The 27,218-nt window shown below is 42.9% G+C and overlaps 1 protein-coding gene across 5 annotated transcripts in view; it reads left to right on the forward strand.

Annotated features, from left to right (window-relative positions):
• The window catches only part of slc25a36a (solute carrier family 25 member 36a), a 79,187-nt gene that overhangs the window by 46,415 nt on the left and 5,554 nt on the right, over positions 1-27,218 (forward strand). For all 5 annotated transcript variants that reach the window (XM_060929788.1, XM_060929817.1, XM_060929806.1 and 2 more), the window contains 3 exons: positions 2,399-2,499; positions 13,043-13,109; positions 25,032-25,321. In XM_060929788.1, the coding sequence (XP_060785771.1) occupies positions 2,399-2,499; positions 13,043-13,109; positions 25,032-25,321 (458 nt within the window). The remainder of the gene's footprint in view (positions 1-2,398; positions 2,500-13,042; positions 13,110-25,031; positions 25,322-27,218) is intronic.

Consider the following 27,218-nt stretch of genomic DNA (forward strand, 5'->3'; position numbering starts at 1 on the left):
AAATATGGGTTGAGGATCTCCAATTTGTTGTCAGATACCTGAGAAAATGATTGAAATGCTTAAAAACAATGTTCCTCAAAGAAAGATAGGAAGGGATTTGGATATTTCACCCTCTACAGTGCATAATATATCAAACGATTCAAGGAATCTGGAGGAATGTCTGTGCATAAAGGGCAAGGGCTCAGGCCTAAGTTGAACACCCGTGATCTCCAATCCCTCAGAGGGCATTGCATCAAGAACCGTCATTCATCTTTATCTGATATAACCACATGGGCTTGGGATTACTTTGGCAAACCTTTTGTTAAGCTACAATACGGAGTTACGTCCACAAATGCCAGTTAAAGAAGAACAACTTTTATCACATGTACCCTTAAGCACAGTGAAATTCATCTCTGCATTTAACCCATCTGAAGCAGTGAACACACACATGCGCATGCACACAGAGCAGTGGGCAGTCATGCTACGGTGCCCGGGGAGCAGTTGGGGGTTAAGTGCCTTGCTCAAGGGCACTTCAGCCCATGGCCACCCCATGTTAACCTAATTTTAAAACTTTACTGTTCAAAAAGAAAGCCTTTATGTTAACTATTTCTAGAAATACTGTTGGCCTTTCTGGGATGGACCATCACACAGTGGAAATGTGTATTGTGGCCAGCCAAATCAGTATTCCAAGTATTTTTTGTAAGAAATGGACACCATGAGCTCCAGACCAAAGATGAAAATGACTATCCAGACTGTTACCAGCAACAAGTCCAAAAGCCAGGGTCTGTCATGGTATGGGGTTGTCAGTGCCCTTGGTAAAGGTAACTTGCACTTCTGTGATGGTAGCATTAATGCAGAAAAGTACACTGAGGTTTTGGAGCAACATATGCTGTCTTCAAGATGACGTCCTTTTCAGGGATATTTCAACAAGACAGTGCAAAACCACATTACAAAGGATTGGCTGTGGAAGAAGAGGGTGCCTGTCCTCTCTGTCTCCAATAGAGAATGTGTGGCGAGTAGTTATTGCATAATCGGTCTAATTGAGGTTCTACTCCAGAGACTGGGATTAAATATTGATTTGCTTGATCATTTATTGTAGATGAATGAGTCCACATTTTCAGGGCATCATTGTGCATTTGTCTAGCAACTTTAAAACATGAAATATCTTGTGTTCATTCTGTCTGTAATGAAGTACAAGTTACAGTAAATTTTAGAAATCACTGCTTTTTTTTTTTTTTATTTAAAATTTCCATACCATCCCAGCTTATTCTGATTTAAGGTTGTAGTATGGTATAAAGTTACTTATATATAAGTATGTTGGGTGGAGTGTTTTTTGTATTTTTGGGATATAAATCCGAATCCCAATCCGAGGTTCGACTATTCAGGAGGGTATATCCCAAAAAACCCCAACAACTCGGTTTGCTGCTGAGATGAGGATCAGCACCTCCAAGTCCGTGGCCATGGCGCTCAGCCGGAAACGGGTGGAGTGCCTACTTCAGGTCAGGGGGAGTTGCTACCTAAAGTGAAGGAGTTTAAGTATCTTGGGGTTTTGTTCATGAATTAGGGTAGGGGGGAGCAGGAGTTGGACAGACGGATCGGGGCAGCGTCAGCAGTGATGCGGACACTAAACCGGTCTGTTGTGGTAAAGAGAGACCTGAGCCAAAAGGCAAAGCTCTCAATTTACTGGTCCATCTACGTGCCCACTCTCACCTATGGTCACGAGCTGTAGGTAGCGACCGAAAGAATGAGATCGTGGATACAAGCGGTAGAAATGAGTTTTCTCCGCAGGGTGGCTGGGTCACCCTTCTTCTCACCCTTACAGACAGGGTGAGAAGCTTGGTCATTCGGGAGAGACTCAGAGTCGAACCGCTGCTCCTCCACATCGAAAGGAGTCAGTTGAGGTGGTTCGGACACCTTGTTAGGATGCCCCCTGGACGCCTCCCAAGGGAGGTTCTCTAGGCATGCCCCACCAGGAGGAGACCCCGGGGCAGACCCAGGACACGCTGGAGAGATTACATCTCTCGGCTGGCCTGGGAATGCCTTGGTATTCTCCCGGAAGAGCTGGTGGAGGTGGTCGGCGAGAGGGAAGTCTGGGCTGCTCTGCTTAGGCTGCTACCCCCACGACCCGGATAAGTGGTAGAAAATGGATGGATGGATGGATGGATATACCCTTTAGCTGATTTTGCTGTTATGTTTCCAAAGTTGCTCTTGTGCGTTTGGTTGTTTTATGTGTTTTGCACTTATCGTAGAATGCACGTTTTGGCACCTTTTGCAACCCCACATATACTACACATTTAAGGATAAAGTGAATTGATGTAGCAGAAGCTACACTGTTAAAAGTCCATGAGCACGTCTTGTACATTCAGTGCATTGGAATCGCAGTCACGTAGCTCTTTATCGTCTGGCTCTTCCTTTTCAGAGCGATCTACTTTGCGTCCTACTCAACGGCCAAAGAGAAGCTAAGTGGCATACTCGAGCCGGACTCCACGCAGGTGCACATGGTCTCTGCCGGCCTTGCAGGTAAGAGTCACACGTGTGTTCCTAGTTCTTGGCTACATTTTTTTCCCCCGTTTTTAAATACTAAATAATTACACTGCTTGTTTTGTTTTGTGAGTTTTGAACTAAAATGGTACTGACCTTTTTAGTACTCACTTTGTACCTTGGGATAAAACCAGTGTTTGAAAATGGACATCTTTTAAATTGTAGAATAGTACCATAAATAATATAGATGTAGAGATCAGCTAGCATTTTTTTTTAATTTAGTGTTTCAGTGAACAGGGAATGGTTAGTTTATGGAATATGGCCCATATTTTGGATACATTTTCTTTAAACATGACATTTGTTAGCATCTAGAATTTAGACTGAAAGCACAATTAAAGACTTTCAGGATCTTTCAGGGCTTAATTTAAAATGCCAGCTTTATATTGCACAGCTTGTGAAGCCAAATATTTATTTCTGGATATTGTTGCAAATAATGTCTCCAAACAAAGTGCTGATTGGTCAACTTAAAGAATCAACACTACCTACATGAAACTTTGATAGTATTTGTTTATTGGGTGGGGGGAGGGGGACTTGGCTTAATTAGCTAGTATTTATTTGGAAAGCTTATACACACTATAGAGCTTGTGCTAATAAAATGATCAACCAGAATTGGTTAAATGTGAAGCAAAAATGAAGTACAGCCCAGTGCTAGTATTCATTTACTTCAGTACAGTCTGCTGCTACATACGTGCCACTTATTACTAATAAACAGCGTGGCCAAAAGAGAGAGGGGGGGAAAAAATGTGCAAAATAATCAGGTCCTCAAAGTTTAGGTTGTGCTTTCCTTTCCTAGTTTTTTTTTTTTTTTTCCTTTTTTATTTTCTTCTACCTTTTTGAGGACTGGAGGACAAAAATCATTACATACCAGTGTGCTACTAAACAGTCTGGCTTCACACGCTGTCTGTGCTGTGTGTAGTAGCGGCCGCTAGCAGGGTGCTACGCTAACATGTAGGTTGCCATGCGCGGTGGGCAGCGGTCCTCGCGGGCGGAATCGGGACGCCTCAGGTAGTCACTTCTCATCTCACTGGTATGATCATGATTCTCCTAATGATGATGATGATGATGATGATTATGATGGTTATATAATTGATGTAGCCACTCTAGCTAGCTTGTAGGGTTTTTTTGTTTTGTTTTTTAATAAATCTTTGTGATTGTAGTCTTAATAAGCCTGTAAGCCATGGTAAGGTAAATGGAGGTGGGGAAAGCTGCTTTATATAATACAGCTTTCTTGAATATAGTCAGCAAATGCTAACCTTGTCATTATACATCATATTGGCAAAGAATTATTGAAGTATTATTGGTAATAGTAGGTCTAGTAGTAATCTGTGTGAGACACATGTACATCTTAAATTTCTAGTATGTGTGAAATGTGATGATAAAACTTGTTTGCTTACCTTTTAGAGAAAAACACAAATGGGCTTTGTAAACAAAGTACTACTGGGGAAAAATAAGCAGGGTAGCTAGGTCCTGAACACTACCTAGCAAGTTACATATTACCTAGCCCGACTTGGCCATAAGTTCTGCCACAGAATTTTTTTTTTTCCTTTTTAATTCCTCTCACTCTCAAAAATCTGATACCATATCAGCAATTACACATAGAAACAATGACACAGTAGAACGAGCGTAATAATGTACACCTATTATTAATATAAAAATCAGTCACAATCCAGAATTTGGACACTGCTGTAGTAGAAATATCAATATGCTGCCCTGCCAACAGAGAAATGAGGAATGTTGGTCCAGTAATTCAGCTCAACAAATTATAGGCAGATAGTGATCATAGCTTAATGCAAGCTCCTTACAGAATCTGCACAACATAAATGTGATATAACTTCTTTGTTTATGGACAAACAAAGAGGCTCGCTGACTGTAAAGGTTATCTTGGTATCACGGTTTTAAACTTTTCGGATTAAAGCCTTCGCTTGTAAACAAAGCTGGACTCCACTCAGATAACCAGGCACAAGCACTCTCTGTGTAAATCTATCCTGTTTCCAGAGGAATTGTAGGTCACTGTTTTTGCTGGAATCCAAAGTGTTATACCTTACATTATCCAGTATACGCATTAATGTAAATCATAATGTTACAGAAAATGAATCAACACCTCCTGGCTAATCAGATTTGAAAATTCAGGGTTTTAAATAGAAATCACCATATTGTGCTGTATAACAAACTTTATTCTTCTGAATCAGATTATTTTTATTGAATTTTAACATAGATTTTCATTCAGAGAGCTCTTGTATTGGAGAATAAGCTGATTAACACTAGCTATCAAATTACACATGCTGCCTGATGGCTAAATTTAACCACTGGAACAACTTCTGGCAATCCATGACTCATCGTAACAGTCAAGGAAATACAAACTAATTGAGTGACAGATTACGTTTTTAAATACAAGTTATTGCTGTGCTTGAGAGACAGTTCTGTGCGGACTATATATATCACATTACTAAACTTGTTAAAATAAAATCCAGTATTTTTGTTTAACATACCAAGGTATTTTTTTGTTTTTGTTTGTTTTTTTCTTCTCTTCCCCCTCCCCAGATTTTCAGGCCAAATGGCTGTAGATTAAATTAAAATTTAATTTAAAAAAATTTAAAAAAAAAATTGTAAATTAAAAAAAAAATTGACTTGTAGTTGAGAAATTCCTGGAAATAATCAAAGAAAAAATAACTGCTGCTTTCTCAGAGTGCAGATTGATTGATTGATTGATTGATTGATTGATTGATTGATTGTAGTTTAGGACCGTGGTTCTCAGTTTTGTAGCCAGGGACCGTATTTACTACAAAATAAATTCCACAGACCCCCTGAGCATAGAATTTTATGACCATTATTAAAATTTGTCAAATAACCTTTGGTTTTCTATTCATAAACATTCCATACATTAGGACTGATTTTACTATGGTGCTTAGACCCCTAAATATAATATTTTTTTGATGTGGGTTGTGGTTTCCACCACACTTTTCTCTCCCCCTTCCCCCTTAAATAACGGACCCCTGGAAGTCCCCCTGAACCCACTTGAGAACCACTGGTATAAAAGAGATTTATTTATCTATTTTTTATTTATTTATTTTTACACACACACACACTGGTCTGCTGTAACAATAAAAATTCATTGATGGGTCAAGTGAAAAACAGATTATCCCTTTTACAATGACACCTGTCCAGGGGTTGATGTGTTGAAAGCAGGAAAAATGGGCAAGTGTATAAAGATCTGAGCGCCTTTGACAAGGGCCAAATTGTGATGGCTAGAAGACTGGGTTTGAGCATCTCCAAAATGGCACATCTTGTGGGGTGTTCCTGGTATGCAATGGTTTGTATCTACCAAAAGTGGTCCAAGGACAACTGGTGAACCGGCGACAGGTCATTGGTGCCCAGGGCTCATTGATGCATGTGGGGAGTGAAGGCTAGCCAAGCTGATCCGATCCCTCAGAAGAGCTACTGGAGGACTAATTGCTGATAGAAAGGTGTCAAAACATAAAGGGCATTGCAGCTTTCTGCGTAGCCTCGGACCAGTCAGAGTACTCATGTTGACCCCTGTCTGCTGCAGAAAGCACCTACAATGGGCACATGTGCATCAGAACTGGACCATGGAGCAATGGAAGAAGATGGCCTGGTCTGATGAATCATGTTTTCTTTTACGCCATGTGGACAGCTGGGTGTGTGTGCGCGTGCACATTGCTTACCTGGGGAAGAGATGGCACATTATGGGAAGAAAACAAGCCAGCAGAGATGCTCTGGGCAGTGTTCTGTTGGAAAACCTTGGGTCCTCCTGTTCTTCTGGGTGTTACTTGGACACATGCCACCTTCCTAAACATTGTCGCAGACCAAGTACACCTTTTTGTGGCGACAGTTTTCCTTAATGGCAGTGACCTCTTTGAGCAGGATAATGTGTGCTGCCACACTGCAAAAAGTTGTTCAGGAATGGTTGATCAACATGACACCGAGTTCAATCAACACCGAGTTCAAGGTGTTGATTTGGCCTTCAGATTCCTCAGATCTCCGTCTGATCAAGAGTCTGTGGGGTGTGCTGGATGAACAATTCTGATCCCCACCTTGCAAGTTGTGGGGATCTGCCACTAAAGTCTTGGTGCCAGATACCACATCACATGGAGTCCATGCCTTGACGGGTCAGAGCTGTTTTGGTGGCACAAAGGGTACCTACACGATATTAAGCAGGTGTTTTTAATGTTATGGCTTTATATTAGCCATTTTATATTATATAGAAATGAACAGTATATCAATTTCTATTTCTTTTTCTTTTCATTTATGCATTTCCCCTGAAAGCCAAGGCTAGGTCTACCTTCTTTAGGTGCAACACTACCAGATATCTGTACCTAGTATCTAGGCGTGAAGCAGGAGTTTCAGTAGTACAGACTCAAGGAGCAGTTATTAACAGTTTCTTGTAGAAGTATTCACACCCTTGAATTTTTCTGCATTTTGGAGTGTTACAGTCTAGAACAGAAATCGACTTGTATGTCATGAATCTAGACAAAATGCATAGCTCCTAATGTTGATTTAATGACAGGTCCTGGCTCTGGCATCTGAGACAAAGTTCTTGAAAACATCCTGTGCACCATTAAATCCATTAATAAATTTGACACCAGCTGTGTCAATGGTGATACCTCCTCCACAAAGTCTGGTCCTTCTTGTTGCCAGTTTGTATTCCTGAACCAGGATGTACTTCAAACAGGAGGCGTCCCTCCTGTTTGAAGTACATCCTGGTTCAGGAATACAAACTTGCAACATTTAAGAAAAAACTCTATTTAAAAAGCTCTATTTAAGAAAAAACTATTTCAAACAAATTTTGAGCTGCTTGTGACCTTAACCCTGTTTTGATCAGTTCTAAAATCTAATCTGCTGGTTACAACAATAATTCCATGTAAATCCAACAAGCATTCAACCATTCGTTCTTGAAACGCCACACTAGCGAGAATCTTGGACAATCTCAGAATGCCACCACCTAACATATGTCCACCAAAATCGGTGACCAAGACTGTCATGATACCACCACCACCACCATGCTTCACTTTGGGGATGGTATTCTCAGGCTGCTGGGCAGCAGCAGCAGTTTACTATTCTAGGGGTTTTACAACAATGGGGAGAATATTTGTAAGCTACAGTGACGTATTTTACCTTTTGGACTATTTTATGTAGATTCATGATATACAACCCCGGATTAAGTTAATTTAAATTTTTAGGTTGTAACACAACAAAATGTGTAAATGAGTCTGTGTTTTTAAAGTAAGACCCCATACAGTAACTAACTGGGTGAGATTTAGAAGCTGGATATACACTGTGTAGTTAGGTCCATAAATATTTGGACAGAGACAACATTTTTCTAATTTCGATTCTGTACATTACCACAATGAATTGTGAACAAAACAATTCAGATGCACTTGAAGTTCAGACTTTCAGCTTTAATTCAGTGGGTTGAACAAAATGATTGCATACAAATGTGAGGAACTAAAGCATTTTTTAAACACAATCCCTTCATTTCAGGGGTTCAAAAGTAATTGGACAAATTAAATAATTTAGAAATAAACATTTTATTTACATACTTGGTTGAAAACCCTTTGTTGGCAATGACTGCCTGAAGTCTTGAACTCATGGACATCACCAGATGCTGTGTTTCCTCCTTTTTAATGCTCTGCCAGGCCTTTACTGCAGCGGTTTTCAGTTGCTGTTTGTTTGTGGCCCTTTCTGTCTGAAGTTTAGTCTTTAACAAGTGAAATGCATGCTGAATTGGGTTGAGATCAGGTGACTGACTTGGCCATTCAAGAATATTCCACTTCTTTGCTTTAATAAACTCCTGAGTTGCTTTGGCTTTATGTTCTGGGTCATTGTCCATCTGTATTATGAAACGCCGACCAATCAGTTTGGCTGCATTTGGCTGGATTTGAGCACACAGTATGTCTCTGAATACCTCAGAATTCATCTGGCTGCTTCTGTCCTGTGTCACATCAATAAACACTAGTGACCCAGTGCCACTGGCAGCCATGCATGCCCAAGCCATCACACTGCCTCCACCGTGTTTTTACAGATGATGTGGTATGCTTTGGATCATGAGCTGTACCACGCCTTCGCCATACTTTTTTCTTTCCATCATTCTGGTAGAGGTTGATCTTGGTTTCATCTGTCCAAAGAATGTTCTTCCAGAACTGTGCTGGCTTGTTTAGATGTTTTTTAGCAAAGTCCAATCTAGTCTTTTTATTCTTGAGGCTTATGAGTGTCTTGCACCATGCAGTGAACCCTCTGTATTTACTTTCATGCAGTCTTCTCTTTATGGTAGATTTGGATATTGATACGCCTACCTCCTGGAGAGTGTTGTTCACTTGGTTGGCTGTTGTGAAGGGGTTTCTCTTCACCATGGAAATTATTCTGCAATCATCCACCACTGTTGACTTCTGTTGGTGTCCAGGGGCCTCATGTACAAAGACCTGCGTGGATTTCCCACTAAATATGTGCGCACGTCAAAATCGGGAAATTTGCGTACGACCAAAAAAATCCGGATGTATCAATCAGTGCGTACGAAGGTTTCCACGCGCACTCCTGTTGTACATCCCAATCAACGTGGAATTCGGCGCACATGCACGAGCCCCGTTCCCCGCCCCGTCTCCTCCCTCAATTATTCCACACTGAATATGTTAATTAGTATAAATAGACCTGCAGTAAGGCCCGCGTTAGGTAAAAGACATGGCAACTTTTACTAACGCGTTAATGTTAATTAAATGTTAGAAATCTCGCGTTAATCAAATTAACATTTAACATTTATTATTAACATTTAACATTAACATTTATTCGCGTTAATCCCTGCCTTTAGCACAGTGTAATAGAATTCACATACATCACTTAATTGTTCTGTCACCTCCAATTAAAGTGATGTTCAAAGTGTATGCTATGAGACATGCAACGGTCACTGAATGTGAATGTAGCCAAGATAACGGTATGATTCGCATCGTCCGCAGTGCCTGCGCCACAATGAGTGTCTATTTGAGTTACATGGGTTTTGAAAACAAAAAAAACACCTTTAGTGCTCTAATGTGTAAATTTTTTCGGGGACACCCTGTATTTGAGGAAATGTCTTCCTCTCTTAGTAGGCCCATTCCTAGCCACATGTAACCAGAAATAAAACGTGCACATATTTTCCACAATAGGATTTTAATGACAAATGTATTCTAGCAGGGTGCCAGGGAACAACAGGAGGCCCCCAGTCCATCCCACCCGAGCAGGAAGAGGACCCCCAGCCGAGCGGATCCAGCGTCACTGTCACCTGCCCCCCTTCTCCACCGCCTGCCCCTGTCACCGGGTCCACAGGCCGGGTGCTGACGCACGCGGTCCTTGAGTCGCAGGGGGGAAATTTTAAAGGGGATAGAAGCGATTAACGACAACCTCGAGGGAATCCGCGAGGAATTGAAGGAACTGAATAACACATTAAAAGAATATCTTAAATGAATGGTGTCTCGTGTCCCGTCTGTCCTTACCTTTTCACATTGTGGCTATTAAGCACTGCCGGGTTTGTATGCCATGTCGCTGTGGCACCTCGTTGTAAGGCCCAGGGTCTGGGTCCTCCGGCAGGTCTCGCTCCATTATTGGCACGCTGCGCCACATTGTGTAACACGCCACACACCGCGGTTGTGTCTGATTTGTACGCACTTGGAAATCGTTTCATATATTGATCTTGGTAATTATGTGATAAGGCTACCCCACGCAACATCAACTAATAATATTTCAGTCTGACACCTCGCGGCAAATGCGCGAGGAAGATCTATTAAGCTAGCTGCAATGCATGGTCCTGCATGTGCATTCTTTAATTTAATTAATTAACCAATAGTCAATGGGAATAATATCGAAATGATATTGCTGGGGTTTCTCATTTCCCGTAATTACAATATGGAAGGGATGGTTGATGGATCTGTTGGCATTTACCCAACAGTCTCGCATTATGTGTCTCGACAATGTCGTATGACTGACATACATTTCAATTCACGCATCCTGATGTTCCGATGCATTTTTGGATGCCTCTTATCGCTATGTCATGACTCTTGACTGAGTAGGCTTAAATGTAGTTGCGTTGCTCTGCCTCTAAGTGTCGCCAAGTACCAAGATGCACCAGAAATGTGCGTACGCCAGCCATGAGGTTTGCGTAGAGTACCGCACTTTTCCACGCCAAGTCAATCTTTGTACATACGAATGTTTGCGCAGAAAGTGACGTACGTAGCTTTTTTTGTGCGTATGCAAGCTTTGTACATGAGGCCCCAGGTCTTTTTGCATTGATGAGTTCACCAGTGCTTTCTTTCTTTCTCAGGATGTACCAAACTGTAGATTTTTCCACTCCTAATATTGTAGCAATTTCTCGGTTGGGTTTTTTTTCTGTTTTCGCAGCTTAAGGATGGCTTGTTTCACCTGCATGGAGAGCTCCTTTGACCGCATGTTTTCTTCACAGCAAAATCTTCCAAATGCAAGCACCACACCTCAAATCAACTCCAGGCCTTTTATCTGCTTAATTGAGTGACATAACGAAGGAATTGCCCACACCTGCCCATGAAATAGCCTTTGAGTCAATTGTCCAATTACTTTTGGCCCTTTTAAAAACAGGGTGGCACATGTTAAGGAGCTGAAACTCCTAAACCCTTCATCCAATTTTAATGTGGATACCCTCAAATGAAAGCTGAAAGTCTGGACTTTGTCCATGTCCATTACATAACTATAACTTGAATATGTTTCAGTAAACAGGTAAAAAAAAAACAAAATTTGTGTCAGTGTCCAAATATATATGGACCTAACTCTGTGTGTGTGAGGACAATACCATGTGTACTGTCAACAGCTTCATCACCTATTTATTTATTTATTTATTTATATAATAAAATAAATAGGCTATTTATTTTTTCAAAAGTGGTTGACAAGGTTAGCATCTGCTCCCTTTAACTTGCACTACTTCACCTCTTATTTTTATTTTTGTAACCTTTGTTCCCTGTTTAAATTTATAACCCAATTAAGGTTAAAGTGTTGTAATAAAGATAATGGTGATTTGTTTTTGAACCAGCAGCACCCTTTTGACTTTTATGTTTCCAGACATATTAAATAAAAGCAAAAAGCACTGGTTTAATGATGTCCTTTAAAACTCAAGAGACAACCAATCTTTCTCTCTCTCTCTCTCTCTCTCTCTCTCTCTGTCTGTACCTTAATCTTCTTGAATATACTTTTCACTTCCTTTCTATGTACTTGGGAGATTGGGGAGGAAAAGGGGTAAAATAGAAGTTTTGGGAATTTTGGGTGGGATGATCAGTTTAGGTGGTCATGTGGGTGGGATGATCAGTTTAGGTGGTCATGTGAGGGTGGGACTTATGGGTCATGTGGGTGGGGTTTGATTGAAGTGCTCCGCCCCCTGCTGCTGCTGCTGCTTGTGACTGTGGTACAGAAAAGCCTGTGTCTATTTTAGGCCTGTACTCTGTGAGCCAGCCTGCTCCAACCTCCCCCCCCCATATCTGCAGGCTCCGTCCTGCAGCTGTGAGGAGGAGCTTTGCCCCTCCCCGTGTGAGTACTCGCCAGAGACACACAATATTTTTCTCTCTCTTTCTCTCTCTCGCTCTCTCATTCACCAACTTGCTCTAGGTCTCTAATCCTGTCTAGAGCCCCTCTAACCCCTACTCTCGGTCACCTAGACCCTTTTTTTTTTTTTTAATTCTGGAATTACTAGACAATATTTATTCCAGACAAAACAGGTCAACCTATTTACAGATTTTATTTTTTGCACAGAATATTGACATTGGAGTGCAGATATTCATTACTAACCTTTTGCAGTTGCATCACAAGGCATGTGTGTGGGGGGGAATTTTTTTTTTTTTGTGTGTGTGTGGTGGGGTTTTTTTTTTCTTTTTTTTTAATATATAAAAGAATGTCATTATGGAAAGCCTACACGTGGTAAAATAATTGAAAACATATGGCACTACGTCTCCGTGCCCTTCCGGCATGCCATATAGATAATTACATAACTGCATAATTATGCACAAAAGTGCCCTCTCAAGTTCAGTTAATTCGTCATATAATTTTAACGTGCTCTCTAAACGAATTAAAGGGATTATAATTTTTTTTCGCTATAATTTTTTTACTTTGTGTATACATTTCTTTAGCTAAAAGCAATGTTTCCATGCTGTGGCCAGCTACTCTAAGATGTGTTTCTGGCTTTAATCATAGATGTTTACTGTTTAAAAAAAATCTGATATACCAGTTACTGTTTTATTATATTACTGCATTTCTGAGTGGTACACACGGTCCTTTCAAATAAATCCTGACTGAGTCCTGCACTTCATAGCCCCAATTTCAAAAGCTTGATAAGCCAGAACAGCAGGTCATAAAAACGGACTATAAAACATCTTACAGAAGTCCACAGTGTTTCTTTAGACTGAAGAACTTATTTATTTATTCTTTCATTCTAAAGGACAGTAGGCCTGCTTCACTAGCCTTACCTGTGTTGAGCAACAATGTCATTTCTGTGGCTGACCTGACCATCCTTTTTCCCCAGGCTTCACAGCTATCACGGCCACCAATCCGATCTGGCTTATAAAGACTCGCCTACAGTTGGATGCCAGGTGAGCAGCTATTATATGATTTAACAGTTACATTTGGGATTGTTGCATTACTTACAAAACCCTCAGCCCAACCTCACTGATGGTTGTTGTTTCCTTTCTGAGTACGGCACAAGTTGTTGTTGACCTGCACAAGTCAGTTAAGTGGATAAAATATCATGAAGCACCGTCAGGGTCATAACTAATTTGGCCTAGAGTTTCTGTCCAGTATAATATTTGTTAAGTCAGCAATGATTTGCACAGTTCAGTTCATTCTTGTGGTTAAGTTTCAGCTTGTTCAGTCTGGCTTCCTCTGCTTAGGAGGTAAACAGAGGGTTGTTTTTAGAGACATAACCACAAATGGCTGCAGAAACAGCAAATGTCCAATGGCCGTATTAGTCTCTGAATGTGAGCCACCTTGACAGTGTGTGGTTTGAAAAAGCACACATTCAGTGAGAAACAGTCCAACCATACTTTTTGTTACCATACGTTTCTTTTGGCAAGTCAATTATGGCATCCACAAAGGAACTAGTGAAGGAGGTATATACATCCACCATGAAGAGAGTCCTACATCAGTAGGCTGTCACTGAAAGGCTGAAACCACGATTCTAAGGCCAAGTTTACATTAGACCAGGGGTCACCAAACTTTTTTCTCTGGGGGCCACATTGTTGTTCCTGACTGTGATGGGGGGCCGGGGTCGGGTCAGCTATATCACATAGAATTGTATGACCCAGACAAATATGACCACCAGCAGGCCTCATTGTGTAGTAGAGATTACTAGCCTGGCACGGCCATCCCCACTACTATATCCACACTACTATATCCCCACTACTATATCCACACTACTATATCCCCACTACTATACCCACACTACTATATCAACACTACTATATCCCCCACTACTATATCAACACTTGATTCCTGGCACATATTTGTTTATCTTTACTAGTGGTTTGCAAAAGTAGTAATTGAGTCTTCACACTTTGTTTTAATTTGAAATACCACAGATATTCCATTTATTTGTTTTCTAATAAAAATAACATCAAAGCTGTCAAGGTAAGAAACATCTGCCTATTTGAGGTGATTGACACTGGCAAAGATGAGTGGAAAATTATAAATTGTAGGTAGGCCTGTTGATATTATTAATAATATAAATAATAATTGTATGCAGCACTTAATAAAGGTCAAATAAATAGGCCTATAAAATAAATACATTTTAAAAAACAGTGAAATTATAATAATATGAGCAATAGATCACAGCAGTTGTGCTGTGTCCTGCACGTCATTGCTCTCATCCATGGCCAAAGCAAAAAACTCGAATTCTGACGCTTTCTCATTCAGCTGGTCATACACGTTGTCCCCCAAATCTTCGGTTCGCCTGGTCATAGTAGGTGCGGAGAGACTCACCGCGTCGAGCGCATCCTTCTTGTCGGGACACACCTCCTCGGCCACAGCAAGCACGCATACTTTAACAAAGTCCCCATCAGTAAACGGCTTTCCCTGGGTAGCTAGTAGGTGAGCTACCTTATAGCCAGCTCGGACAGCAGCCTGGTTGATCTGGGTTTGGCGAAGGAATCCATTCTGTTGTGCAGCCAGTCCGCATTTCATCCTCCGAATCCTGTCTTCTCTTGTTTGCCCTCGCAAACTAACATACTCTTTGTGGCAGGTTTCGTAGTGACGACGCAGATTATATTCTTTGAAAACCGACACACTTTCTTTACATACAAGACAAACTGCACGGTCCTTACGCTCATAGTTCGAATTACGTGGGAGCCAATGGGAGCTGAGCTCCCATTCCCTCAGGCTCCCATGAAAGAAGCAAACTTAATTTTCTGTGGAAGTCTCTCAAATACGTCATATATCACCATAATAAGCTTGAATAGCCTATATCACCATATAAATATAAATAAAACTCATTTCATTTCCGATCACCATGCAGCCATAACTTTGTATTGAACGTGTTATTAAACCGCAACATGTACGGCTGTACTTCACCACCACACCACTATGCATGCAAACTGAAATTTGCAGCCTGCGAAATCGAATGTGAAGTTAAGTCCGAAGAAGACTTGTCCTCTATCTCACAACGATCTTCCTTTGTTTAACAATATATATAATTTTATATATATATATATATATATATATATATATATATATATATATATATATATATATACACACAAATATATATATATATATATATAATTTGTTTAAATATATATATATATATATGCGCAACACCGTGTGTGTGTGGGTGCGTGCATGCGCGCGCCTGTGTGTGAAAGCTGTGCACTGCAGTGCGCAAAAGTGCGCTGGTCCAGGAGAGCGAGTATGCATTGCTTTTTTTTTTTTTTTTTTTTTAAATAGAGACCCCCATAGGGTCAAATTTATAATTCGAACCCTGCTTACACTGAACGAAAAAATAATCGGTGGTCCACTGTTCTTTAAAAACTCTGCACTCTGTCAGCTTTTCGCTTACCGCTCGCCATTTTGCTGTCCTGAACACTGACAGTTCTCTGCGCGTGCGCTGCCTGTCACTGCTTGATTGCGAGCATATGACGAAAATTCGGAAAATATGAATAGTTCATTTTATAACTAAATATCAATTTAATTGATAAAATCAACAAAATACAAGATGCAGACATGTTATTATTTGCCGAAAAGCAATTTTAAAAAAATAGGCCATGACCACTTTTGGGGATTGCCTCATAGGGCCGGTTCAAGTGATGGGGGGCAGAGGGGCTGGGGGGCCGGTCAAAGGGGGGTGGCGGGCCGGATCTGGCCCGCGGGCCGTAGTTTGGTGACCCCTGTGCTAGATGGATGAAATTTTCAGGAGTTGTTCTTGGGTACTAGATGTCCTTAACTGCTATAAAACAAGATCCACAGTTGCATATTTGTCAGTTTATAGCTTGCTGAAAGCTGTTAAAAAGATGTTTCTGCTTTGGAGCACTTTTGGCCCTCTGTATTTCCATATTGAAGGATATCAGATCTTTCAAATTTTGCTGTTTATTTTTATAGCGCTTTTAACAATAGACATTGTCGGAAAGCAGCTTTAAAGAATTTGAATGACTTTTTAAACATGAGCTAATTTTATCCCTAATCATGATGATGATTTTGGTGACTAGGTATTTTTCTAAAAGAAATAAAATTTTCTGATTTATGAGGCATTAAAAATGGAAAAAAAAGTCATGCCTATCTTTCAAATGCATATTACTCATGTATGACAAGGTCTACCATAAAAAGGATTATCCCACTGGAAAGAGCATGTCCTCATTAATATATTCACGAAATATGAAGTTGGATCTTGAATCAAACTATATTTATTAAGGTATCAAATACGCCCATGTTTCACCATGAACAGAAATGTAAAATACAGAGCCATTGTACTTAAAATACAATCACAAAATTGTATCAGAGAACTAATATTTGTATTTTGTCTCAATATTCAGCTTATCTTTATTCTGCAAGTTTTACCATACCCAGTTCTACAATTTAAACAAACTACAGTGTCAGAAGCAAAAATTCAAACAAATACTGTCTACTTGAAGAGTTGAAACAATATATTGATTTGCTTTTCAACATCAGATAGAAGTTTATATTGCCTGCCAGTTGATGTAAGTGGAGCATCAATAATCTTCAGGATATGTACAAGAGGGACCCAACAGATATCCTCCCTCCTGGGCCAACTGTAAGTCTTAGAGGGACCACGAGGATGCATGAGTATTACTTGCACATCTTGTTCCTCGTCCGATGTTGCACGTACGTTACCTATCCACCATTGTTGGTTATATAAACACGCTACATGTTTACAAGGAACTGTATCTACAAGAGAGACTGTTGATTGCACAGAAGTATGATTCATTACTTGTGGACGATTCCCGCTAATAATAGCCTGATATAGATTTTTAATATGTATTTGCTAGGGCTGTAACGATATGCGTATCGAAATCACGATATGCAGAGCCACGATCCGTATCGCGATACAAGAAGGCAGAATCGCGGTACACCCTTTCAAACTTCTCCTCAGCCCAGAAACAGAGGCGCTTCCAAACTTCAATTTATGAATACTTTTTATTTAAATTACATTTTAAACTTACTTAAATTACTTTTATTTTTTTATATCTATTAGTAAGTCGTTTTTTCGCCGACCTGCGACAATCTTCTGCGAGTCACGCAACGTCCACACTCGCCACTGGCAGAGCATTCTTTTAAGCGTTCGCCATTCTGGTTGCGACGCGGGGAGCGAATCTGTAAACAAGCAGCTCATTGGCTGGCTAGGTGTGCCACAAGCCAATCACAATCACTTGACCGGAAAGGCATGCAGAGTTGCCGTATTGGGCAGGGTTAGGTGCTTTTTGGCTGGTTTTGAACATATTTTGGGGTGGAAAACATTAGCAATATCTGGCAACACTGAAGGCATGTCTGCTTGGGCGGAAGCCTTCTGCGGAAGTTACATTTTGACACGCGAGCAATGTTTCACTATAAAAATTCTGTAATTTCTATCTGTTTTCCGCGATCACAGAAAATTATTGGCCCTATGAGAGTGAGACAGTGAGAGAGCCACCCCCTTAACGGATTTACACGATTTGGAAAAATGACTTTTTCAGAACCGAAAAAAACAGAGCTTGCGGCTCAACAGTATTATTTTGAGAAATAAAACAATCTTTGGATATACATTTGTTCATTTTTGCATACATATTACTCATTCTCTGCAGTGGTCTGAATTATTTGTTATTAAATAGTTAATGTAAGTAAGTAAATGTTAATAAGTCAAATTTACTACTTTAAAAAAACATTTTTAAAAAAATCGTGGGCGTATCGAATCGTGGGTCAAAAATCGCAATACGAATCGAATCGTGAGTTGGGTGTATCGTTACAGCCCTAGTATTTGCCAATTTCCAGGTTTTATGTATTACTTGGAGCATGTATCATATGCCTTGAAATGGCATTTCTGTCTATAGCAAAACATGGCATATTGGATACCTTAATAAATGTAGTTTGGCTCAAGATACTAACTTCATATCTTGTGAAATATATTAATGAAGACATGCTCTTTCCAGTGGTATAATTCTTTTTATGGTAGACCTTGTCATACATGAACAATATGCATTTGAAAGATAGCTGTGAAATGATTTTTCCCCATTTTTAATGCCTCATAAATCAGAATTTTATTTTAGAAAAATACTTGGTCACCAAACTAGTACAACAACATGAGAAATAAATATCAAAATTTGAATGGTCTGATATGCATCAGTGTGGAAATACAGAGGGCCGAAACTGCTCCAAAGCACAAACAATTTTTTTTTTTAAATAAACAGTTTTCAGCAAGCTATAAACTGACAAAAATGCAACTGTGGAGCTTTTTTTTATAGTAAAGACATCTAGTACCTAAGAACAACTCCTGAAAATTTCATCCATCTAGCACAGGGGTCACCAAACTACGGCCCGCGGGCCAGATCTGGCCCGCCACCCCCCTTTGACCGGCCCCCCAGCCCCTCTGCCCCCCATCACTTGAACCGGCCCTATGAGGCAATCCCCAAAAGTGGTCATGGCCTATTTTTTTAAATTGCTTTTCGGCAAATAATAACATGTCTGCATCTTGTATTTTGTTGATTTTATCAATTAAATTGATATTTAATTATAAAATGAACTATTCATATTTTCCGAATTTTCGTCATATGCTCGCAATCAAGCAGTGACAGGCAGCGCACGCGCAGAGAACTGTCAGTGTTCAGGACAGCAAAATGGCGAGCGGTAAGCGAAAAGCTGACAGAGTGCAGAGTTTTTAAAGAACAGTGGACCACCGATTATTTTTTCGTACAGTGTAAGCAGGGTTCGAATTATAAATTTGACCCTATGGGGGTCTCTATTTAAAAAAAAAAAGCAATGCATACTCGCTCTCCTGGACCAGCGCACTTTTGCGCACTGCAGTGCACAGCTTTCACACACAGGCGCGCGCATGCACGCACCCACACACACACGGTGTTGCGCATATATATATCTCGTCTCGTCTCGTCTTCTTCCGCTTATCCAGGACCGGGTCGCGGAGGCAGCAGTCTAAGCATGGAAGCCCAAACTTCCCTTTCCCCAGACACCTCGGCCAGCTCCTCGGGAAGAACACCGAGGCGTTCCCAGGCCAGCCGAGAGACATAGTCCCTCCAGCGTGTCCTGGGTCTTCCCCGGGGCCTCCTCCCGGGGGGACATGCCTGGAACACCTCCCCAGGGAGGCGTCCAGGAGGCATCCGAAAAAGATGCCCGAGCCACCTCAGCTGGTTCCTCTCGATGTGGAGGAGCAGCGGCTCTACTCCGAGCTCCTCCCGAGTGACTGTGCTTCTCACCCTATCTCTAAGGGAGCGCCCAGCCACCCTGCGAAGGAAACTCATTTCAGCCGCTTGTATCCGCGATCTTGTTCTTTCTGTCATTACCCAAAGCTCATGACCATAGGTGAGAGTCGGAACGTAGATCGACCGGTAAATTGAGAGCTTCGCCTTTTGGCTCAGCTCCTTCTTCACCACGACGGACCGGTAAAGCGACCGCATCACTGCGGAGGCTGCACCGATCCGCCTGTCGATCTCACGCTCCATCCTTCCCTCACTCGTGAACAAGATCCCGAGATACTTAAACTCCTCCACTTGAGGCAGGACTTCTCCACCAACCTGGAGAGGGCAAGCCACCCTTTTCCGGTCGAGAACCATGGCCTCGGACTTGGAGGTGCTGATTCTCATCCCAGCCGCTTCACACTCGACTGCAAACCGCCCCAGTGCATGCTGAAGGTCCTGGTTTGAAGAAGCCAACAGGACAACATCATCCGCAAAAAGCAGAGATGAAATCCTGTGGTTCCCAAACAGGATTCCTTCCGGCCCCTGGCTGCGCCTAGAAATTCTGTCCATAAAAATTATGAACAGAACCGGTGACAAAGGGCAGCCCTGACGGAGTCCAACATGCACTGGGAACAGGTCTGACTTACTGCCGGCAATGCGAACCAGACTCCTGCTCCGTTCGTACAGGGACCGGACAGCCCTTAGCAAAGAGCCCCGAACCCCATACTCCCGAAGCACCCCCCACAGAATACCACGGGGGACACGGTCGAATGCCTTCTCCAGATCCACAAAGCACATGTGGACTGGTTGGGCAAACTCCCATGAACCCTCGAGCACCCTATGAAGGGTATAGAGCTGGTCCAGTGTTCCGCGACCAGGACGAAAACCGCATTGTTCCTCCTGGATCCGAGGTTCGACTATCGGTCGAATTCTCCTCTCCAGTACCCTGGAGTAAACTTTCCCTGGGAGGCTGAGAAGTGTGATTCCCCTATAATTGGAGCACACTCTCCGGTCCCCTTTCTTAAAAAGAGGGACCACCACCCCAGTCTGCCACTCCAGAGGCACTGTCCCCGACCGCCACGCGATGTTGCAGAGGCGTGTCAACCAAGACAGCCCCACAACATCCAGAGACTTGAGATACTCAGGGCGGATCTCATCCACCCCCGGTGCCTTGCCACCGAGGAGCTTGCAAACCACCTCAGTGACTTCGGCTTGGGTAATGGACGAGTCCACCTCTGAGTCATCAGCCTCAGTCTCCTCAGTGGAAGACATGACGGTGGGATTGAGGAGATCCTCAAAGTATTCCTTCCACCGCCCGACAATGTCCCCAGTCGAGGTCAACAGCTCCCCACCCGCACTGTAAACAGTGTTGGCAGAGTACTGCTTCCCCCTCCTGAGGCGCCGGACGGTTTGCCAGAATTTCTTCGAGGCCGACCGATAGTCCTTCTCCATGGCCTCCCCGAACTCCTCCCAGTTCCGAGTTTTTGCCTCCGCAACTGCCCGAGCTGCAGCACGCCTGGCCTGCCGATACCCGTCGGCTGCCTCAGGAGTCCCGGAGGTCAACATGGCCCGATAGGACTCCTTCTTCAGCTTGACGGCATCCCTTACTTCCGGTGTCCACCACCGGGTTCGGGGATTGCCGCCACGACAGGCACCGGAGACCTTGCGGCCACAGCTCCGAACAGCTGCGTCCACAATGGAGGTAGAGAACATGGTCCACTCAGACTCAATGTCCCCCGCCTCCCTCGGAAGCTTGGAAAAGCTCTCCCGGAGGTGGGAGTTAAAGACCTCCCCAACAGAGTGCTCGGCCAGACGTTCCCAGCAGACCCTCACCATACGTTTGGGCCTGCCAGGTCTGTCCAGCTTCCTCCTCCGCCAGCGGATCCAACTCACCACCAGGTGGTGATCAGTTGACAACTCAGCCCCTCTCTTCACCCGAGTGTCCAAGACATAGGGTCGGAGATCAGATGACACGACTACAAAGTCGATCATCGACCTCCGACCTAAGGTGTCCTGGTGCCACGTGCACTTATGGACACCCCTATGCTCGAACATGGTGTTCGTTATGGACAAACTGTGACTAGCACAGAAGTCCAATAACAAAACACCACTCGGGTTCAGATCGGGGAGGCCGTTCCTCCCAACCACGCCCCTCCAGGTGTCACTGTCATCGCCCACGTGAGCATTGAAGTCCCCCAGTAGCACAATGGAGTCCCCAGTCTGAGCACCCCTCAGTACCTCTCCCAGGGACTCCAAGAAGGCCGGATACTCTATACTGCTATTTGGCCCGTAGGCACAAACAACAGCAAGAGCCCTCTCCCCAATCCGAAGGCGCAGAGAGGCGACCCTCTCGTTCACTGGGGTAAACTCCAACACATGGCGGCTGAGCTGGGGAGCTATAAGGAAGCCCACACCAGCCCGCCGCCGCTCACCATGGGCGACTCCAGAGAAGTGGAAAGTCCAGCCCCTCTCGAGGAGCTGGGTTCCAGAGCCCAAGCTGTGCGTGGAGGTGAGCCCGACTATCTCTAGCCGGTACCTCTCAACCTCCCGCACAAGCTCAGGCTCCTTCCCCCCCAGCGAAGTGACATTCCATGTCCCAACAGCCAGCCGCTGTGTCCGGGGGTCAGGTCGTCGAGGCCCCTGCCTTCGACTGCCACCCAATCCACACTGCACCAAACCCCTACTGCTACCTCTGTGGGTGGTGAACCCACAGGAGGTCGGGCCCACGTCGCCTCTTCGGGCTGAGCCCGGCCGGGCCCCATGGGCAAAGGCCCGACCACCAAGCGCTCGCATACGAGCCCCAACCCCGGGCCTGGCTCCAGGGTGGGGCCCCGGCTGCGTCCTACCGGGCGACGTCACGGTCCTGGATTTTTTCTCCATAGGGGTTTTTTGGTGAACTGCTCTTGGTCTGGCCTGTCACCTAGGACCTGTCTGCCTTGGGAAACCCTAACAGGGGCATAATGCCCCCGACAACATAGCTCCTAGGATCATTCAAGCACACAAACCCCTCCACCACAATAAGGTGGCAGTTCTAGGAGGGGTATATATATATATATATAAACAAATTATATATATATTGTGTATATATATATAATTATATATATTGTTAAACAAAGGAAGATCGTTGTGAGATAGAGGACAAGTCTTCTTCGGACTTAACTTCACATTCGATTTCGCAGGCTGCAAATTTCAGTTTGCGCGCATAGTGGTGTGGTGGTGAAGTACAGCCGTACATGTTGCGGTTTAATAACACGTTCAATACAAAGTTATGGCTGCATGGTGATCGGAAATGAAATGAGTTTTATTTATATTTATATGGTGATATAGGCTATTCAAGCTTATTATGGTGATATATGACGTATTTGAGAGACTTCCACAGAAAATTAAGTTTGCTTCTTTCATGGGAGCCTGAGGGAATGGGAGCTCAGCTCCCATTGGCTCCCACGTAATTCGAACTATGAGCGTAAGGACCGTGCAGTTTGTCTTGTATGTAAAGAAAGTGTGTCGGTTTTCAAAGAATATAATCTGCATCGTCACTACGAAACCTGCCACAAAGAGTATGTTAGTTTGCGAGGGCAAACAAGAGAAGACAGGATTCGGAGGATGAAATGCGGACTGGCTGCACAACAGAATGGATTCCTTCGCCAAACCCAGATCAACCAGGCTGCTGTCCGAGCTGGCTATAAGGTAGCTCACCTACTAGCTACCCAGGGAAAGCCGTTTACTGATGGGGACTTTGTTAAAGTATGCGTGCTTGCTGTGGCCGAGGAGGTGTGTTCCGACAAGAAGGATGCGCTCGACGCGGTGAGTCTCTCCGCACCTACTATGACCAGGCGAACCGAAGATTTGGGGGACAACGTGTATGACCAGCTGAATGAGAAAGCGTCAGAATTCGAGTTTTTTGCTTTGGCCATGGATGAGAGCAATGACGTGCAGGACACAGCACAACTGCTGTGATCTATTGCTCATATTATTATAATTTCACTGTTTTTTAAAATGTATTTATTTTATAGGCCTATTTATTTGACCTTTATTAAGTGCTGCATACAATTATTATTTATATTATTAATAATATCAACAGGCCTACCTACAATTTATAATTTTCCACTCATCTTTGCCAGTGTCAATCACCTCAAATAGGCAGATGTTTCTTACCTTGACAGCTTTGATGTTATTTTTATTAGAAAACAAATAAATGGAATAGCTGTGGTATTTCAAATTAAAACAAAGTGTGAAGACTCAATTACTACTTTTGCAAACCACTAGTAAAGATAAACAAATATGTGCCAGGAATCAAGTGTTGATATAGTAGTGGGGGATATAGTAGTGGGGATATAGTAGTGGGGATATAGTAGTGGCGATATAGTAGTGGCGATATAGTATTGGGGATGGCCGTGCCAGGCTAGTAATCTCTACTACACAATGAGGCCTGCTGGTGGTCATATTTGTCTGGGTCATACAATTCTATGTGATATAGCTGACCCGACCCCGGCCCCCCATCACAGTCAGGAACAACAATGTGGCCCCCAGAGAAAAAAGTTTGGTGACCCCTGATCTAGCACCTCATCTCATTATCTCTAGCCGCTTTATCCTGTTCTACAGGGTTGCAGGCAAACTGGAGCCTATCCCAGCTGACTGCGGGCGAAAGACGGGGTACACCCTGGACAAGTCTCCAGGTCATCACAGGGCTGACACATAGACACAGACAACCATTCACACCTATGGTCAATTTAGAGTCACCAGTTAACCTAACCTGCATGTCTTTGGACTGCGGGGGAAACCAGAGGACCCGGAGGAAACCCACGCGGACACGGGGAGAACATGCAAACTCCGCACAGAAAGGCCCTCGCCAGCCACGGGGCTCGAACCCAGACCTTCTTGCTGTGAGGCGACAGCGCTAACCACTACACCACCACTGTGCTGCCCCATCTAGCATGAATAGTTAAAAAATAATGACTTATTGAACTTGGCATCTTTTTCTGTACCATTCATTTTTACAGTAAAATCAGGGTCACGCCCCATTTTTAAAGCCCGAATATCTCAGACTAATAAAGATATAAGGCTGAAATTTTGTATGGTGTTTACTGGGAATAACATTAGTTTGTGAAGGTATGAAGCAAATCAGAGATGGTCAGTCAGGAGGCCTCTAGTGATTTCATATGGACAGACCCAGGAACAAAATGGCTTAAAGACAACAAAGTAGTAGTATTGGAGTGGTCGTCACAAACCCTGGCCAAAAAACCTGGCTGAGTGACACCAGTTCTGTCAGGAAGAATGGGCAAAATATTACAGAAAGCTTGTGGAATGCTGTGCCAAGGCTATCCCAAGTTGAAGCTGTTACTAGGCATTGTTCCAAATACTAACAGTCTTGGTAAACTTTTACAAAGTAAATAAAACCTTAAATTAATCGGTCTCTTGGCTATTATTTTGAAATGATCTCTTATAGAAAATGAAGTCCCCTTCATTTTCCTTAAGAGATCATCATACCCTAATTGACTTAACCCAGAAAATGTATGGTAACATGAAATGTGTGGGTTTGGAGTTTCTTCCAACTTGTTACACTTATGATACTGTGAAAAATTGTACATTGTTGTACTCATCAATCAATCATTTGTTTCCACTCAGGAACCGTGGAGAGAGGCGCATGAGCGCATTTGAGTGTATAAGGCGTGTGTATAAAGCTGATGGGCTACGCGGCTTTTACCGTGGTATGTCGGCTTCCTATGCAGGCATCTCTGAGACTGTCATTCATTTTGTCATCTATGAGAGCATCAAGCGTAAACTCCTCAAGTCCAAGGCAAGTGCCAATATGGATGATGAAGATGAATCGGTTAAGGACGCCTCCGACTTCATTGGAATGATGCTGGCTGCTGCCACCTCCAAAACCTGCGCCACATCCATCGCGTATCCACATGGTAGATGCATGTTTGTTTTCTTCAGCTTAGAGTAGCAAAATAATGACTAATAAAGATTCAGTAGTAATAATAACAGTGGCGGGCCGTTCATTTCACACATGGGCCTTCAGTACTGCTCTGTCTGAATTAAATCCACCCCTCAATAATGCCTATAAAACTTCTACTGCAGCTACAGCTGCGACATTCATAAAAACATCAATAGCAACCTCATATTGCAATGTTATTTCGCAAAATAGCAACATTTTATTTTATCGATGTGTGTGTTTGTGCCTTATGAGACCTTGTGTGCATGTATGCGAATGAGGTCAGTCAGTATAGGTGAAGTAGATGACATTACTCACCAATACGGAGATTATCTGAACTGAAAATCCATCCCCCTTTCTTTCCTCAAGAAAACGTCAATAACTCTTGTAGAAGTCGTTTGTTCTTTTCAGTCCCATCAAAAAGTCCCGTTCGATGGCCATACCGTTACATAACGCAGAACCAGTGCCAGCTGCGCTGCATTACTGGCGTCTGGCGTCTCATCCACCATAACAGAGACAAACGGTGCTTCATTGATTTCCCTTCTGATCTCTTCCCCCATCACTTCAGCGATCGCTGCGATCAGGTCATTCTGTATTTTACCAGAAGTCCCAGTAAAAGCTTTGTTGGTGGACAGATGGTACTGCAAATCTGTGTTGCTCTTGGCAATGAGAGAAAGAAGCTCCACATAATTCCCTTTATTGTTTGACCCAGCGCTTTCGTCGTGTCCCCGAAATGAAAGTTCCTGCTTGCCCAAAAAAATTACACCGTCCACCAGTCTTTTTAAAATTTCCCTATTCTTCTTCACCTTTTCATTGTGGAGCTCCGTTTCTCTGCGTGCTTGCTCACTCAGCTGAAGATCCGCTCTTTTTTCCCCCAAAGGTTTTTGACAGCACCGTTGCTCGCAGGTGACCGGCAGTGCTTTGGTGTCTCGCCTTGGTGTCTTGCCTTGGTTAGGCAAGCCAAATTAGCAAATCCACTATGGCTCCAGACACCATGGCGATCATTAGCAAATAACAAACACTCCCAACAATACAGTGTGCAGTGTTCCTCGGAGCCCGTGAGCCAGGAGTACCGCTGGTAATTAGCGGGCTGAAAGTGGCAAACAAATCCTTTTCTAGGCTGTGTCAGGTTGGCTAGCTTTGGCGTTGACCGTCCTTTCTGAACGATGTCCAGCTTTTCTGGAAAAGTCCTCCGGGAAAATGGTTGTGACAATAAATTTGCCACCATATCAACTTCTCACCCTCCTTCGGCCATTTTGGGTTGATAAAACAGATATTTATATTATTTAACTATTAAAAATCGAAGCTCGTTAATGCAGTTAAAAATTGCTAAGTTGACTAGCACTCAATGACTTTTTGTAGCATTCGCGTCAGCGCAACTCCAGTGGAAATCTACCATATCAAATGGTGAAAATACAGGGAGTGCAGAATTATTAGGCAAGTTGTATTTTTGAGGATTAGTTTTATTATTGAAAAACAACTATGTTCTTGATGAACCCTAAAGACTCATAAATATCAAAGCTGAGTATTTTTGGAAGTTGGAGTAGGGCTTTCTTAGTTTTAGCTATCTTAGGAGGATATCTGTGTGTGCAGGTGACTATAACTGTGCATAATTATTAGGCAACTTAACAAAAAACAAACATATACCCATTTCACTCATTTATTTTCACCAGGGAAACCAATATAACAACTCAACATTCACTAATATACATTGCTGGCATTCAAAAACAAAAAAAAAACAAATCAGTGACTAATATAGCCGCCTTTCTTTACAAGGACACTCAAAAGCCTGCCATCCATGGATTCGGTCAGTGTTTTGATCTGTTTGCGATCAACATTGTGTGCAGCAGCAACCACAGCCTCCCAGACACTGT

Source organism: Neoarius graeffei, chromosome 1, assembly GCF_027579695.1.
Source record: "Neoarius graeffei isolate fNeoGra1 chromosome 1, fNeoGra1.pri, whole genome shotgun sequence".
NCBI lineage: Eukaryota > Metazoa > Chordata > Actinopteri > Siluriformes > Ariidae > Neoarius > Neoarius graeffei.